Source organism: Solea senegalensis, linkage group LG10, assembly GCF_019176455.1.
Source record: "Solea senegalensis isolate Sse05_10M linkage group LG10, IFAPA_SoseM_1, whole genome shotgun sequence".
In the NCBI taxonomy this organism is placed as follows: Eukaryota; Metazoa; Chordata; class Actinopteri; order Pleuronectiformes; family Soleidae; genus Solea; species Solea senegalensis.
Genome location: NC_058030.1, coordinates 8,760,509 through 8,778,332, shown reverse-complemented (window position 1 = coordinate 8,778,332; position 17,824 = coordinate 8,760,509). Strand labels below are relative to the sequence as shown.

General features: G+C 41.8%; 2 protein-coding genes across 8 annotated transcripts in view; both read right to left on the bottom strand.

Moving 5' to 3' along the window:
* Positions 1-818: 818 nt before the first annotated feature.
* Positions 819-8,616, bottom strand: LOC122775380 (DNA polymerase III PolC-type-like). The gene is made up of 3 exons (XM_044035219.1): positions 8,375-8,616; positions 8,184-8,235; positions 819-1,459 (listed from the first exon to the last, which is right to left on the bottom strand). The coding sequence occupies exons 2-3, from the start codon at positions 8,233-8,235 to the stop codon at positions 933-935; spliced, it is 579 nt and encodes a 192-aa protein (XP_043891154.1). The 5' UTR covers positions 8,375-8,616; the 3' UTR covers positions 819-932.
* Positions 8,617-10,020: 1,404 nt separating this feature from the next.
* Positions 10,021-17,824, bottom strand: part of LOC122775378 (unconventional myosin-IXAa-like) — a 120,650-nt gene continuing 112,846 nt past the window's right edge. For 5 of the 7 annotated variants that reach the window (XM_044035211.1, XM_044035213.1, XM_044035212.1 and 2 more), the window contains 9 exons: positions 17,168-17,296; positions 16,951-17,056; positions 16,570-16,701; positions 16,101-16,224; positions 15,112-15,165; positions 14,078-14,098; positions 13,658-13,860; positions 13,247-13,389; positions 10,021-12,758 (listed from right to left, as the gene is read on the bottom strand). In XM_044035211.1, the coding sequence (XP_043891146.1) occupies positions 12,370-12,758; positions 13,247-13,389; positions 13,658-13,860; positions 14,078-14,098; positions 15,112-15,165; positions 16,101-16,224; positions 16,570-16,701; positions 16,951-17,056; positions 17,168-17,296 (1,301 nt within the window). In that variant the 3' untranslated portion in view covers positions 10,021-12,369. The remainder of the gene's footprint in view (positions 12,759-13,246; positions 13,390-13,657; positions 13,861-14,077; positions 14,099-15,111; positions 15,166-16,100; positions 16,225-16,569; positions 16,702-16,950; positions 17,057-17,167; positions 17,297-17,824) is intronic. The other 2 variants (XM_044035214.1, XM_044035217.1) reach the window with 2 other exon arrangements.

Here is a 17,824-nt window from a genome sequence, read left to right as displayed (position 1 = left end):
TTCCAGCCAGTACAGAAGTGAACTGTTATTCAGTTCCACTTCTGTACTGGCTCAGATCAGATTTAATGTCTTTAATGTGAACATGAACATGTCCTCTGAAATACAGTTAAGTGTACAAGAGGTGGACAACTGATTAATAAGTAAGTTTTTTCCATTTTATAACAATATTATATTATATATTTGCCAATTATCACTTCATTCATCAGTCGTACGGTTATTTGTACAGTTAAACATATCATGCTCAGAAACTTGATAAAATATATAATATTTAATCAAAAATTGTATTTTAAATTATACCTTACATTCATATTATGTAATATTTAGTTTATACATTGTTGATAGAAATGATAGAAAAACCCAGTCACCCAGTCAGGCTTTTATGTGCACAGTCTCCTCCACTGTTGATTAGCTGTACCCTGCAGCTAATGCAGGTCAATGATGACTTTATTATAGGCAAAAAAAAATCTTGTCACATGTGACAGAAATCTTACATGAAAATTAGCTGTGTTCACATTCCCCTGAACATGTCTGATTTAAATCACATCAATGGAAAGTAATAGTTCATACAGGGGCATTATGTCAAATTTTCTTTAAAAATCTAAGATAATTGTTAGCTTTAACATCCCCAAAAGTCTTCTTTATGTAAATGTGCATACATATTCTTAAGCAATAGAGAATCACCTGTCCCTGCTCATTCTAGTGGTTTCTTGTGGTTTCCTACATTTCCCAAACTGCCTGTCACAAGAAGACCAGCAGAGACATATCATGACCTGTATGTCTGCTGGAATTTGTTCAAAATAATAATTAAATATGCAAACTTTTCTGGAAAGATCAAACAGGAGTTTAATGGGTTTACCATTGTGTCACGATTAACTGGAGCATAACATCATCATGATATTACAGTATGAATACATCCAATGTTTTCGTTTGTTTTAAAATAGACAAATATTATTTGAGATGATCAATTTTGAAGGACTCCACGACTCAAACAGCTCCTCCAACGCCTTTGCATCCTCCACTGCATTGTGGCTATTGTAGTTCTTTCCTAAGAAGAACCTGACCAAATGTGTTTGGTTGTAATAGCCCAGCTCCGGATAGAGACTCCTGCTCAGCACTAATGTATCCACATACTCAGGCACCACCCCCTTGAACTCCTGCAAGAGTGAGCACTTCGTTAGCACTCTGGTGAGCACGGGTACGTCAAACCATTTTGCGTTGTGGGCCGCCAGCAGCACAGGACAGTGGAAGGAGCGGAGGAACTCTATGAAGGAGGTGAGCGCCTCGACAAGGGGGGTGGTGACCAAAGGAATCCCGCGGCAAAACAGGTTGTCATCAGTGACTGTGAAGCCTGTGATCTTTGAGGCTCCCACACTGATCTCGCTGTCAGGGAGGACGTAGACGTTGAACACCTGATCCCCACAGACAGCAGACAGCTGGATGATGTCACACATATGAGTATCTGAAATTAAAATTAGATGAGGGACACATAAATGGTGGATTAATGGAGGACAGCAGCACAAACAGACGCACTTGTTTTACTCACGACAGATGATTTACAAAATGAGGGGGACAGCCGAATACAAATGAGGGGCTAAGCCTGCTTATAACCCCCCTCTGGTTCCGGCTCTGTATTTCCAAAGTCCACATTTAATTTGTTTATTTATCTTACTGGCAAGGTAACTTGATAAGTGTGGCACTAATCAGTGAGTCACTGGGAAAAAAGCAGGAAATAAAATATTATCTCGGAGGCTGAATACAATTGCATGGCAGGCTGGATGTGGCACGTGGGCCTGAAATGTAACACCTGTCACCTGTGCAATGCCTCCATTGCACAGGTGACAGGTGTTAAGTGATTAGGTGCCTGCTGCTGCAAGGCAAACTAGTCAGAACCCTAGGGTTCTCACTAGATTGCATTGCAGAGCAAGCATCTATTGTAATCCTACGCGTTTATTAGGTGCCTGCAGCCACAAGGCATACTAGTCAGAACCCTAGGGTTCTCACTAGAATGCATTGTGCTGCGAGCACATCTTGTAATCCTACGCGTTTATTAGGTGCCTGCTGCTGCAAGGCAAACTAGTCAGAACCCTAGGGTTCTCACTAGATTGCATTGCAGAGCAAGCATCTATTGATATTCCACTTGCGTTTATTCCGCTTGATATTCCTCTTCCTCCCGTTTTTTGCCGCGCTTCTCCTCCCGCAGCTTTGAGAAAACCCCCACACAAGTTATATCAAAACGTGCGCCTTGACCGGGAATCGTGAGCTATGATTTTTCTAAGACTTTCGCGTAACCATGGCGACAGAAATCGCGAAAATGTAAAATAATTTTCACTCATTTCCACTCACACAATAATGGGAAACCGAAAACAACCAAGCCCACTTCGGAGCATCACAGTGTCGTCATACTTTAACGTAGAAACGTGGTTGGAACTTTAAACGGGTCACAAGACTTGGGACTTTTCTGACCTAAGTCAAAGTTTTGATCCATGTTACGGTTTTTAAACAATCGCAGTTTACGTTTTGTACTTTTTTTTTACGTTTTCAGATTTTATAATGAGTGTGTATTGCGTTGTGTAGGCGGCAGCTAGAGTGTGCCACTCTAGCGAGATCCAGCAAAATAATCACCAAAAATCTCTAAACAAACTCCTCTCCTGCCCACAATTTCCAACCTACACTGATAATTTTTACATCAAAACGTTGCCATGGGCGTCGTCTAACCCTGTGTGTGTTTTCATGTTCATATGACTTGTAGTTTTTCTTAAAATCACCTCAAAGCGCAGACAACTCCGGTCACACTCTCCATTGACTCCCATGTTAAAATGTCTGCTTTTGAGTTCTGGAAAAATCAAGACGAGGGTGATTTTAAAACTGTGATTTCTCTGTCAATTCACGTCCGTTTGTCACCAATTTAAATGTGGGAGTTGCCGAAAGCCTCCTGACGCTCACAAACCAAAAATTTTATCTCTATCATCAACCGTTCTTGAAATATGACCATTTTAAAACATGCTGTTTTCTCAGCTTTCTCTGCTGGTTTTGGAGAGATAGAGACAAGCGTGTGTGCGTGTGTTTGCGTGTGTGTGTGTGCGTAAGGAGCAGAGGGGACTTTGGGAGGGAGCTTGTCAGTCTCTCTGTATTCTTCCACCCAAAAGTTTGACGTCTAACTCCTCCCACAGTTTTGAGAAAACCCCCACACATGTTATATCAAAACGTGCGGCTCGACCGGGACTTGTGTGCGATGACTATTTCTAAGCGTTTCAAGTAACCATGGCCACAAAAATCGCAAAAAACTGCCATATAACTTCCACATACACATGAATGGGACACAGAGGGGCTTGTGAATCTCTCTCCCCCTCTCTCCTTTAAAACTTGGTCTTTTAAAGGGTGACTCCACCAAAATGTCCACGTACTTCCAAGGTGGATTGGATCCAAATCATATAACTTCCACATGCCGCAAGAACTGCAGGCACCCTCGAAATTTCGGCACGGAATTGCCGATCTAGTTCTGCTTATTATTCCTCTTCCTCCCGTTTTTTGCCGCGCTTCTCCTCCCGCAGCTTTGAGAAAACCCCCACACAAGTTATATCAAAACGTGCGCCTTGACCGGGAATCGTGAGCTATGATTTTTCTAAGACTTTCGCGTAACCATGGCGACAGAAATCGCGAAAATGTAAAATAATTTTCACTCATTTCCACTCACACAATAATGGGAAACCGAAAACAACCAAGCCCACTTCGGAGCATCACAGTGTCGTCATACTTTAACGTAGAAACGTGGTTGGAACTTTAAACGGGTCACAAGACTTGGGACTTTTCTGACCTAAGTCAAAGTTTTGATCCATGTTACGGTTTTTAAACAATCGCAGTTTACGTTTTGTACTTTTTTTTTACGTTTTCAGATTTTATAATGAGTGTGTATTGCGTTGTGTAGGCGGCAGCTAGAGTGTGCCACTCTAGCGAGATCCAGCAAAATAATCACCAAAAATCTCTAAACAAACTCTTCTCCTGCCCACAATTTCCAACCTACACTGATAATTTTTACATCAAAACGTTGCCATGGGCGTCGTCTAACCCTGTGTGTGTTTTCATGTTCATATGACTTGTAGTTTTTCTTAAAATCACCTCAAAGCGCAGAGAGTCATGGTCACACTCTACATCCACTCCCATGTTAAAATGTCTGCTTTTGAGTTCTGGAAAAATCAAGACGAGGGTGATTTTAAAACTGTGATTTCTCTGTCAATTCACGTCCGTTTGTCACCAATTTAAATGTGGGAGTTGCCGAAAGCCTCCTGACGCTCACAAACCAAAAATTTTATCTCTATCATCAACCGTTCTTGAAATATGACAATTTTAAAACATGCTGTTTTCTCAGCTTTCTCTGCTGGTTTTGGAGAGATAGAGACAAGCGTGTGTTTGCGTGTGTGTGCGTAAGGAGCAGAGGGGACTTTGGGAGGGGCTTGTCAGTCTCTCTGTATTCTTCCACCCAAAACTTTGACGTCTAACTCCTCCCACAGTTTTGAGAAAACCCCCACACATGTTATATCAAAACGTGCGGCTCGACCGGGACTTGTGTGCGATGACTATTTCTAAGCGTTTCAAGTAACCATGGCCACAAAAATCGCAAAAAACTGCCATATAACTTCCACATACACATGAATGGGACACAGAGGGGCTTGTGAATCTCTCTCCCCCTCTCTCCTTTAAAACTTGGTCTTTTAAAGGGTGACTCCACCAAAATGTCCACGTACTTCCAAGGTGGATTGGATCCAAATCATATAACTTCCACATGCCGCAAGAACTGCAGGCACCCTCGAAATTTCGGCACGGAATTGCCGATCTAGTTCTGCTTATTATTCCTCTTCCTCCCGTTTTTTGCCGCGCTTCTCCTCCCGCAGCTTTGAGAAAACCCCAACACAAGTTATATCAAAACGTGCGCCTTGACCGGGAATCGTGAGCTATGACTTTTCTAAGACTTTCGCGTAACCATGGCGACAGAAATCGCGAAAATGTAAAATAATTTTCACTCATTTCCACTCACACAATAATGGGAAACCGAAAACAACCAAGCCCACTTCGGAGCATCACAGTGTCGTCATACTTTAACGTAGAAACGTGGTTGGAACTTTAAACGGGTCACAAGACTTGGGACTTTTCTGACCTAAGTCAAAGTTTTGATCCATGTTACGGTTTTTAAACAATCGCAGTTTACGTTTTGTACTTTTTTTTTACGTTTTCAGATTTTATAATGAGTGTGTATTGCGTTGTGTAGGCGGCAGCTAGAGTGTGCCACTCTAGCGAGATCCAGCAAAATAATCACCAAAAATCTCTAAACAAACTCTTCTCCTGCCCACAATTTCCAACCTACACTGATAATTTTTACATCAAAACGTTGCCATGGGCGTCGTCTAACCCTGTGTGTGTTTTCATGTTCATATGACTTGTAGTTTTTCTTAAAATCACCTCAAAGCGCAGAGAGTCATGGTCACACTCTACATCCACTCCCATGTTAAAATGTCTGCTTTTGAGTTCTGGAAAAATCAAGACGAGGGTGATTTTAAAACTGTGATTTCTCTGTCAATTCTTGCCCGTTTGTCACAAATTTAAATGTGGGAGTTGCCGAAAGCCTCCTGACGCTCACAAACCAAAAATTTTATCTCTATCATCAACCGTTCTTGAAATATGACAATTTTAAAACATGCTGTTTTCTCTGCTTTCTCTGCTGGTTTTGGAGAGATAGAGACAAGCGTGTGTGCGTGTGTTTGCCTGTGTGTGTGTGCGTGTGTGTAAGGAGCAGAGGGGACTTTGGGAGGGGCTTGTCATCAGTCTCTCTGTATTCTTCCACCCAAAACTTTGACGTCTAACTCCTCCCACAGTTTTGAGAAAACCCCCACACATGTTATATCAAAACGTGCGGCTCGACCGGGACTTGTGTGCGATGACTATTTCTAAGCGTTTCAAGTAACCATGGCGACAAAAATCGCAAAAAACTGCCATATAACTTCCACATACACATGAATGGGAAACAGAGGGGCTTGTGAATCTCTCTCCCCCTCTCTCCTTTAAAACTTGGTCTTTTAAAGGGTGACTCCACCAAAAAGTACTTGGATTGGATCCAAATCATATAACTTCCACATGCCGCAAGAACTGCAGGCACCCTCGAAATTTCGGCACGGAATTGCCGATCTAGTTCTTCTTGATATTATTCTCGCACCCCAAAAGTTTGGCACGCTACTCCTCCCGCAGTTTTGAGAAACCCCCAACACAAGTTACATCAAAACGTGCGCCTTGACCGGGAATCGTGTGCTATGTCTTTTCTAAGACTTTCGAGTAACCATGGCGACACAAATCGCGAAAAACTGCGATTAATTTCCACTCACACAATAATGGGAAACGGACAAAATTTTGAGAAAAACCAAGCCCGCTTTGGAGCATCACAGTGTCGTCATACTTTAACGTAGAAACGTGGTTGAAACTTTAAACGAGTCACAAGACTTGGGACTTTTCTGACCCAAGTCAAAGTTTTGATACATGTTACGGTTTTTAAACAATCGCAGTTTACGTTTTGTACTTTTTTTCGACGCTTTCTGATTTTATAATGATTGTGTGAGTGGTTTGTGAAGTGTGTGGGCGGATCGCTAGAGTGGCCCACTCTAGCGAGATCCAACAAAATAATCACCAAAAATCTCTAAACAAACTCCTCTCCTGCCCACAATTTCCAACCTACACTGATAATTTTTACATCAAAACGTTGCCATGGGTGTCGTGTAACCCTGTGTGTGTTTTCATGTTCATATGACTTGTAGTTTTTCTTAAAATCACCTCAAAGCGCAGACAACTCCGGTCACACTCTCCATTGACTCCCATGTTAAAATGTCTGCTTTTGAGTTCTGGGAAAATCAAGACGAGGGTGATTTTAAAACTGTGATTTCTCTGTCAATTCACGTCCGTTTGTCACAAATTTAAATGTGGGAGTTGCCGAAAGCCTCCTGACGCTCACAAACCAAAAATTTTATCTCTATCATCAACCGTTCTTGAAATATGACAATTTTAAAACATGCTGTTTTCTCTGCTTTCTCTGCTGGTTTTGGAGAGATAGAGACAGTCGTGTGTTTGCGTGTGTGTGTGCGTGTGTGTAAGGAGCAGAGGGGACTTTGGGAGGGGCTTGTCAGTCTCTCTGTATTCTTCCACCCAAAACTTTGACGTCTAACTCCTCCCACAGTTTTGAGAAAACCCCCACACATGTTATATCAAAACGTGCGGCTCGACCGGGACTTGTGTGCGATGACTATTTCTAAGCGTTTCAAGTAACCATGGCCCCAAAAATCGCAAAAAACGCCATATAACTTCTCTCTCTCTCCCGCTCTCCTTTAAAACTTGGTATTTTAAAGGGTGACTCCACCAAAATGTCCACGTACTTCCAAGGTGGATTGGATCCAAATCTCCGGCCATATAACTTCCACATACACATGAATGGGAAACAGAGGGGCTTGTGAATCTCTCTCCCCCTCTCTCCTTTAAAACTTGGTCTTTTAAAGGGTGACTCCACCAAAAAGTACTTCCAAGGTGGATTGGATCCAAATCATATAACTTCCACATGCCGCAAGAACTGCAGGCACCCTCGAAATTTCGGCACGGAATTGCCGATCTAGTTAGAAATTAAAATTCTATCTCACAATTCAATATATTTATGCTGATAGTGCACACCATTTCAAAGTGTAAGTGTTTGTTTTGATAATATAACCTGATATATTATTATGATAAAAATATTGTTCACTGTTGGTCAGTTTTCATTATAATTCTAAAATAAGTGTAGCTCGAAGGGAGGCATGGGTGACACTGGACCTCCCTGAAATCTGATTGGCCACCCCAGGTGCCACCCTGATGCAGGTCAAAGATGGCTCTGAGGAACAGAGGAAGTTTGCATGGCTTTATAGTTGGTGCTCGCTTCCTAAGCTTATCTGTGAAAAGTGCTATATAAAATAAACGTACTACTTTCAACAAAAAAGTCTGAATAAAGGCCACATTATTGTACATGAATCTGGAACATAATAATAACTACATAAACTACTTTGATTTAAACAACAAAACATAATAATATTCTTCCAAGCTGCATCATATAATAATAGTACAAACTGGGGAAATAAGGACATTTTAGTCTAATCATCTTGTCCCTAATGTCAATAACTTACTTAGTCCCGTTGTCTCCAGGTCAAAGAAAACGATGACTCCATTAGAAGACATCTGCAGGATTTAAGAAGGGACATTCAACGCTGAAACATTAATGAACTCACACACAACCAACAGTCCAGACTTGTGTTTAATTCAAAAACAAACAGTGTAGTGTTGTGAGTAGTCACACAACAGTAAAGTGGAAACTCACCGTGTGTCAGCTGATGTTAGGGTCTGGTGCGCGCGCTATTAGCTCAAGAATCAGATGAAACCTAATATTTACTTTTCGCTTTCTCTTCCTCTGAAACGGCGGTGTGTGTGTGTGTGTGTGTGTGAGTTACACACAAGCGCGGCCGACTGTTGTGAAACAAACGTGTTGTAGTCTGTGTCTCTGTGTTTTGGGCGGAGGTGGAATCTTCCACTGTCAACCAGAGCTGACGGGACACACAGACCTTTGTTGTGGTCGTTTACCACCGTGGTGAGTGGCGTTCATACGTTCATATTTACAAAATAAAACACTAAAAAAAAAAATGGTGACATAAAAAACAGCACAATCTAAAAGCAACATTCTGATTTACTTGTTTACCTGTAGCCTATTCAGTAGGTAAGTGTGTCATCAATAACATCAAAGGTCACCACAGACAGACAAAGAACTGGCTCTGATCCTTTGATGTGAATGCCAGGGCTCTGAGTGACAATTTAATTTCAATTTCAAAAATAGCCACCTTTTGCTTTGATGACACGCTCTTGGCATGCTCTGTCACCTGGAATGGTTTTCCAACAGTCTTGAAAGAGTTCCCTGAGGTGCCGCTGAGCACTTGTTGGCTGCTCTGCTTTACCTTCACTCTGCACTCCAATTTATCCCAAACCATCTCAATTGGGCTTATAGCGCTCCATCCCTCATCACATAGCCTGGAGGTGTGTTTGGGCTCATTGTCCTGTTGAAAAACAAATGATGATCTCACTATGTGCAAACCTGATGGGATGGCATGTTGCTGCAGAATGCTATGCTAAGTATATTTGCTTTGTGTGAGAGAAAATGCTGATCTTTGGACAAGAAGACTGGAACTATGCACATTCAAGGTCTAGCGTATTATTGACACTTCATATATTGATCAATTTCACATCTTCAGATGGATGGAGGAAGCTTTTTAAAAGGGGGAATCTCCGCACACTGATGATAAACAACATGACAGTAAAACTGTTATTTTATGAAGGTGTCAAACTCAAGGGCTGCAGGCCACATCCAGCCCGCCATGCAATTCTAAGTGCTGCTCTACTGAAATACAGCAGAGGAAATCAGGCACGACAGATGGAAACGGACAATGAAAAATCATTTGTTCGGAGGTTTTCATGATGAGACTTCATCTGGCCCTTCTGTTATTGAGCTTCACACCACTGCTCCAGATCAACTTACCTTTAAAAAAACACATCTGCCAATGAGGTTATATTTTGTCCACATTTGTCTCGTCTATGAGCAACATTACTCAAAGTGTAAAGGACATATTTGGACGTAATTCTGGAGACATAGATTATGATTAGAATAAAAAAAAGAGTAAATATTGAACATTGTGGGGGCCTGCACTCTCTGAGTGCTTTATCTTCTATTGATAATGTATACCAATTTTTAAACTTATCCCAAAGAAGACACAGTAATGAAATAATGTGTGGTTGAAAATGAAATCACATTTAAAAGCCACATCCACATTTCTATCAGGACACCTGTTGCACAAAATATAACATAACTCATTGTGTTTGGCTGCAGTTTTGCTTTTTTTTAATAAGCAGATGAATTTCCCTCCCATACAGTCTTTTTTTTTTTCTTACAACCATAGACATGTTTGTATCATAAAAAAAATGAACATACATAACCGTGTCCAGATTGGCGCAAACAAAGAGACGCAATGCTCGACTTTTTTTTCTTTTTTTTTTGCTTTGTTGCACAAACATGACAGACCGACTGTGGCCTGATAAAATGTTGCCAAGATTAATAGTAGATAATGAACCGTACACAGGATAATATATCCTTTTATAACACCTTTTATAACATATTCTGTTAAATCAATGTACACCCCAAAACATAGTCATAAATAGTACATACACTGTGTATAAAAGAGGAACAAAGACAACCAGAGAAAGCAGAGCATGCCTTCCAGTGACAGGTACATTCACTTTTTTTGTTTTTTTGTTTTTTTTCCTTAGTTTTTTGCAGAATATACATGTAGACAGCATGGACATGTACAAATACCATCCTTTCAAATACCTGCCTCCAGATATTTGACCAGGAATTAGTCTCATCTCCCCTCGGCTTTTTTTTTCTTCTTCTTCTGAACAGGTCGACAGTCGACATTAGAAAAAGAAAGCAAGTCTCGACACCTGCATTAAAACTGAGATCAGCGCGGTCCTCGCTGAGATGTCCAGCTTCAAGGACAAGTCGATTAAACAGAATGTGTTAGTGACACCGGAGCAGAAGTCGCCCCAAAAGTATCTGACCACAAACGCAGCAAGCAAGGAGGGATATTGCAGCTTTAATACGGAGACATCATTGCTGTTAAGCTAGAGAGTAGGCCCATAAAACTTAACCTCACTGAATGGACAGAGACGGACACAGTGTTAGATTATGGCTGAAACGTGAAGAGTCGGTGCTACTTGTTAGTCTGCTTTACAGTCAGATTAAATAAATGCTACTTTTCACAGTCAGAGCCGAGAAGGAAGAGGATAGAAGAGCTACGCTTATGTTTGTCAAACAAAGGACGAGTGTGTTGTGAATGGCTCAGAGGACAACATGGACGGTCTGAGTGAGTCGTTGAGTGCAGACATGAATATTTCATAAACTAGACGTAGTGTCGCTTGATTGTTGCAAAGGATTTCCACCTTAAATTGAATATCGCTTGTGTCTGAAGGTGACTACACGTGCACAAACCAGGAGCTGGTACAGTGGCAGGAATGAATCACTCGTTCATTCACACAAACGTATAATCACCCACACAAGACAGGAAAAAGAATGGCTTTTGTATGAACAAAAATAAACTATGAAAACATATTGACAAGAAAAATGACATCTTTGATATCAATAACAACAATACAGCAAAAAAATTCAAGTCCTGACAAAGTAACACTGATGCTTCCGAAAGAAACGGATGGAAAAACAGGGAACACCCAACACGAAACACTTATGGCTGACTGGTGTTTGACGCCTAAGGTCAGGTGCACGTCGCACGGATCAAGAGCTTTTCCTTCTATTATTTCTGAGGACTGTAACCAGAGGGCCCCTAAAACTGGCTCTGCTCATCGCGAAGGAGGGAGAAAAAAAAAGAATGTGGACAAAACCAGCACAGAAACGATCGTGAAACCTGAATTCAAGACACTTCACTTCATAACCCAGAGCACAGGAATAAAGATGTGATCAACAATGCACGACCCTGGAGCAGCAATGGAGTTTCTCTCTATCTACACTTTTTTCCTCTGTAACTGTAATAATAATAATAATAATAATAATAATAATAACAACAATAATAATGATAATAATAATAATAATAACATAGAGCTGTGACATATTTCTGTACAGTTTCATCAAATCTCAACTAGGAAATGTGACAGAGAAGCATGCAGCCTCTTGGCTGGTGTGTCCCATGTAAACGAGAAAAGCAGACTTAGCTCAGCACTGGGTGCAGACAAAATGTCCACCAGTTCAGTCAGTATGGCTACATTTCTTCACGGTGGCTTTACCCACCTGACCACATGCTAAAAAAACACAATGACTGGGCACTACAAGATTTGGCTTTGCAGGAGTGATTTTTTGTTTTTGTTTTTTTGTCTGTGTCTCATTAGCTTTCCTTCTCATTTCTCTTTTTCTTCTTCTTCACTCCTTCACCCCTGGTGCTCCAGCAGGGGTCAAACAGCACTGAGATCAGAGGGTCAACAAACTTTTCACTTTATTCTTTCTGCGATTCACATTAGCTGTCAGTCATCCTCCTGTGACCACTGATGTTGTTGTGTCCCTCTTTGTAATGATGTCCAGTCATCTCTTCTATTCTCTCCACAGCTTTGACTGGACCATGGGAGGCGGGGGTGGGAACTGAGGAGGGGCAGCAGGCCTCGCCCCATGACCAGCCTCGTCAAACCCCAGACTCTCCCTCCTCCCCTACTCGCGCATCCTCCTGCGCTCACACAGGCGGCGGCCGGCATTCTTTTTCCTCCTCAGCTTCACACCATGAACTCGTTGCTGCCGTACAGAACCAGCTGCTGTGGCCCCGAGCTGAAGTCAGACTCTCTTCGGTGAGTTCCCGAGGGCTCGCGTGGTGAGCTGCGGCTCAGCCTGAGCCTGTGCTGGGTCTTACCGGCTCTGTGACCTGCCTCTGCCTCGGCCAGTGGGGCACCCAACCCGCAGGAGGTGAGCAGTGGCCCCGAGGAAGAGGAGCGGAACCGGTAGTGAGGGGACGGAGACCCGGAGGCGTTAGAGGAGAGAGACGAGGACGGGTGATAAGAGGAGGAGATGGTGGAGGTGGAGTCTGCCGAGTCCTGGGAGTCAGGCTGACGGCGCAAAGGCCGTCTGCTCTTTGCCTCTGACTTTCTGGAGCGATAAGTGCCATGTTCTATACAGAGAGAGAGAGAGAGAGAGAGAGAGAGAGTGAAAGAGATGCTGGGACTACACTGTACCGCTCTGTTATCAAAGGAGCTAATGTAAGGTTTAAAAGTTACGGCTGTTGGTTTAAATGCCAAAAAAACTAAATGCAAACAGACAATGATCTAATGTTTGGATTCTAAGTGAAAACAGGAGCAGGAATACATAAAAACATAATAAAATTATCATTTGGAATTTGATATTGTATATGCTGAAGGACAATTTGACTAGCGAACATTGTCTCTGTCACTTTTGTATTGGATCAAATTTGCCTCTATGACAAAACACGCTCATTTGTAGTGTGGACAGTCATAGACAATGCATTCACTCGCCCTAAAAACAGCTCTTAACCCCCAAAAAGCCCTTAAAAGAAGTGAGCACCAGCCAAAATGTCCTGACTGGTTTATAAGATACTTGGTCCTCACAAAGCAAAGAATACACACACACACACACACACACCTAAGGGGTCAGAGGTGGCTCCTTTGGTTTCCATAGTGATATTTTCTGAGCTGTCTGCTGTCCCAATAGAGGCTTCAGATTCAGGAGTGTCATCATCAGAAACCCGTGGCTCCAGGATCAACATCTCATATGTCAGCTCCTCCCTGGAAACACACACATGAACATGAACCTTTGGGCATTTATGACGTCATGCAACTGTGCTTCCCTTGAATAATAAATATGAATAAAAACAAATCAACAATAGTCACATTAAGATGTACCAGCTGTAAATGTAGATCTGTAGCACATACAGACAGATACAAACTGCAGAACAAGCTTGTGAAGGCAGGGTTAACATGGAGGTAAAGGAAGTTTTCATATCGCACTGAAACCTTTTTCCCCACTCATGTCAATCAAACACTTTCCACTTACTTCTCTTTCTGCAGACTCTCAATCTGCTCAGTGAGGATTCGCTCCTCCTGCTGCATCTCCAGCTGCTGCTCCTCGTTCAGCCCGGCCTCCGGTGCGTCCTCTCCTCCTCCTGCACCCTCTCCATCCACCTCAGGGGGCGCCCGGGGGCTGAGAGGAGGCGAGAACACGTGGGGGGGGTTGCATTGCCGAACACGGCCTTTGCTCTGTTGATTCGGAGAGAGCCTGTTAGCCAAGGGTGAGCAGTAATAATCAACGACTTACTCCTCTGACAGTGACGGGCCATGAAGCACAGCTGACGGTGCTATGCTGCTACAGGCACATTTAGATGCTAAATACTAACTAGAGAGAGGATGTAGTGACCACAGGAACTGCTCACCACAACCACAAACACACTCACACACATACATGGGTAGGCATTACCTTATCTTTAGCTGTGTTAGGCTGCACGGAAATTAAGTAGTGAAGCAGAAACAGAAAGCAGAGTGATCATGGAGCTACAGCGTCACTCTCTGAACGCACAACAAAGACAAACATTAACTAGACAAAAATAACCATCTTAAAGTTATAAAAGGTGACAAATACCCAGCTAATTTAGGAGCTTGTGTTTGTCCCACAGGAACAGAACTGCTGGTTAAACAGCATCTTCAGTTTTGATGCTTCCACACAGCAAAATAAGAATAAATTGTGGACTGGACGACAAATTAGTGCTGCCAACCATTCCATAAAATAAGAATTTGTTCTGTTTTTGAAAAATAAAAGATGTGGGTCTGTATTGAACTAATACGGAACATTTTTTTAAGAAAAATTACAGATTAGTCCACTAATGAAGAAGGTGCTGTCAGGCCCGCTTCACCTCTGTGTTATTCATTACTGAAATATGTAAACAGTATAACCGAGTAGAGAATGGATTTTATTTATATATTTTAAACCCATTGCCTTGTGCCTTATTTTCTTATTAGGAAGGTGGCAACCCTACGACCAATTGTCCCCATTGTTAGTAGTTGGTTGGCAGATTCTCTTTAACATTTACTCTGTGGTTTTACACAATATTTGTTTAAAGGCAAAAAAAAAAGTAGCTTCATAAGAATCTAATTAACTTACCTCATGCTCATCAATCAATCACTCAATCAATCAATCAATCAACCAATCAATCACTCTTTGTTGTTATGTATTAAATGTAGCCTCCACTGGTCTTTAGAATAAGACTTAAGCACAAGCTGAATGATCTCTAATAATAAAAAGTAGTAACAAAAGAGTTTATCTGTCTCTATCGAACTCTTGAACATGGTCTTCATCACAAACATCTTTGGTGATATTTACTAATCAAGACACAAACATAGAGTCAGACGGCTAAAAGGCGGACATGATGAGTACTGTGACAGACAGCGTGAGCAGACTGATGGTCAGGACTGGTGGTGGTGGGCAGCTACATGGAGTGGGAGGGGCATACATACCGGGGTGGAAGTGCGGGTTATGCTCATAAACCTAACAGCAATTAGTACGGGTTTCTGGAAGGAGGGTTTGGGGAGAGGAAGGGAGGGAGGATAGATCAGGGTTAGGGAGCAGTAAAGTAATCACGTTAAGCATGGGTTTGGTGGTTTGTAGGATAAAAGTTTAAAACCGAGCTGAATACGATTGGAGGGTGAGGTTTTAACATCTGTATCAAGACTGGATTACCAGCCGGGCAAAAATAACCAACCAATAATCTCAAATTAGTTAGATTATAGCAGAACCGAACCACAAATTTACCCATTTCATTCTTTATCTCTATTTTCATTACTTTAGTTGTGTTCATGTAACCAAACACATGTTTTTAGTCTGTTCTTCAAAGTTACAACTTTAACCTGAAGAAGGTAAGTTTCTGAGCTGCATGGCAACTATAATTTTTCTTTTCATATGGTGTCACCTATTAATGGTTAACAACTGGTGTTTTGAGCTCACCTATTTATATTATGACTCTTTGTTTACTGTGTTTTTATGTAAATCTTTAGGATCAGAATCCATTGCACACGTTTGTACAGAGAGGAAGTGAATTTTTCGTAATTTCTTCTGTCGGAGCCAAAGACAATTCTCTAATATGTAGACAGTAAAGTTTAACCTAAATAATAGATTAGTATTACAACACCGAAATATAAATGTGTTCATTTATTGTATTTTACTTATTACTTATTACAGAGGTATCGCTGAATTGTGAGGAGATAAACACTGATAATTTAGCAGCATGTAGTGTTTAGAATGTTATTGTGTGGGAAATACACAAGGCCTTTTGTTGATGACAGATGTAAATAAACACAGAGGAATGAACTCCTGCCATGGCTGTGTGAAAACCATGTCAGCTCCTCATGGAACTGATAAACCATCACAATCCTTAACAAGCAATAAGGATGATTCATATTATCACCTACAGTGAATCGACTGTGAGCAGCTACAGTTCTGGTCTTACCATGGATTTCCTGATGTGGGTCAGTCGGCTTTTGGCTTTGTTTTCTGCAAACTCCAGACTGCTAATGTCCTTCAGGCGAGCTCTGTATTTCCTCATCTGCTCGTTGACGATGAGCTCCACACACCTACAAAGAGAGATATTAAGAATTAAATATTAGATGGTGACTAGTGATGCACTGAACCAGATTTTAATATAACAATAATAATAATAATAATAATAATAATAAGTAGCTGATACAGTTATCACCATCCAGGCTACACACACCCTGAAGTTGAAATGCAAACCAGATCAGGGTTTACTGACCCAAACCTTACTGATGCGAGGTGAACTGCAGTGTACAGCTTTAATTACACTTGGCTGTATGGATGTAAATATTCAATGACAACTAATCTTATATTGCTATATAACTGGGCAGAGTATTAAAATGTGAACTAGTCAAACATTATTATTTCTTGATTAAAATACATACGCAGTGGTCTTGCTGATGTCTTGGACGCTCTGCAGAGGGTCAATGGAGTCCGGGCAGCGAAGGATGCAGGGAGCAAACACGATGGCGAGGGCGTTGGCTGACATCCTGTTAGTCTCCTCCTGCAGGGCGATCCTGTAACACACCACAACACAGCGCCTGTTAATCTCGCTGGTGATAGAATAAGATTATGAACAAACACGACACGTGACTGTGATGGTTTGATGAGTAGTGAGAACAAAACACAAGGAATCTGAAACCTCTACAGCCAAGAGTGAAAAAAGCCGAAACAGCAGGCGAAATCATCGTTCTGATCTTGTTTTGGAACCTAATTTTCACACTCAGACTGTCTTGTCTTGTCTGTGACTCTATCCCACATCTCACCTGACCAGATGGAAGATGAGGCGCTCCAGTGTGCTTAAGTGTGTCCTGCTAAGCTGGTCGATCACTGAATAGACCCACTGAATGATCTCCCGCTTGTCTGGCTGACCTGAAAAGACAGAGAGAGAGAAAGACACACACACACACACACACATCATTCTAATGATGCTCACCTAGCAAAGAGAACCAAAACACCTGAGGTAAATAATCATGAACTTACCCATGGCCCTGAGGAACTCCTCATACAGTTCAAAGGTCATGAGAGGGCTGGGCAAGTCTCGCAGCCACTGTTTGAGAACACTGGCGATGACATGGATGTTGTAGTCATCCAGGTTTACGCTGTTCACATCTACAGCAGAGAGACACAGAGTTTAAGAGTAGCAGCGATATCAGAGGAAGTGTAGTGTGTAGTATGTGTAGTAAGCGCAGCGACAGCTACGCAGATGCTTCAGAAGCAGACGTTGTTGTCGTGGTCAGTTAGCACGAGTAGAAGCAAGGCTAGCAAAGCGAATGTATTTGTAATATACATTATCTCACATTCAATGTGCTTAAATATGAACGAAAATTAAAACATTTTGAAGGTTAAAGAGGTGAAATTGATTAAGGTTGGGTAAAATACAGTACCCATGGGACTATTGTTGATACTACTCCTACAAATAATAATAATAATAACCTCTTCTAGATGATTGTCACAAATTCATCTCAAACTGCTCCCGCTCTGAGTGCAGCCGAGTCAGCGTCTGTATCCCACTATCGCTAATGCTGTTCGATGTATACTGTATTCCAAGGATTGCATTGGAAGCACGTTGCTGTCATCTAGCGGTCGGAGTGTGAACTACACCCAGTTGATGGAAGCAGAAGTGTTGGCTCGCCAGAG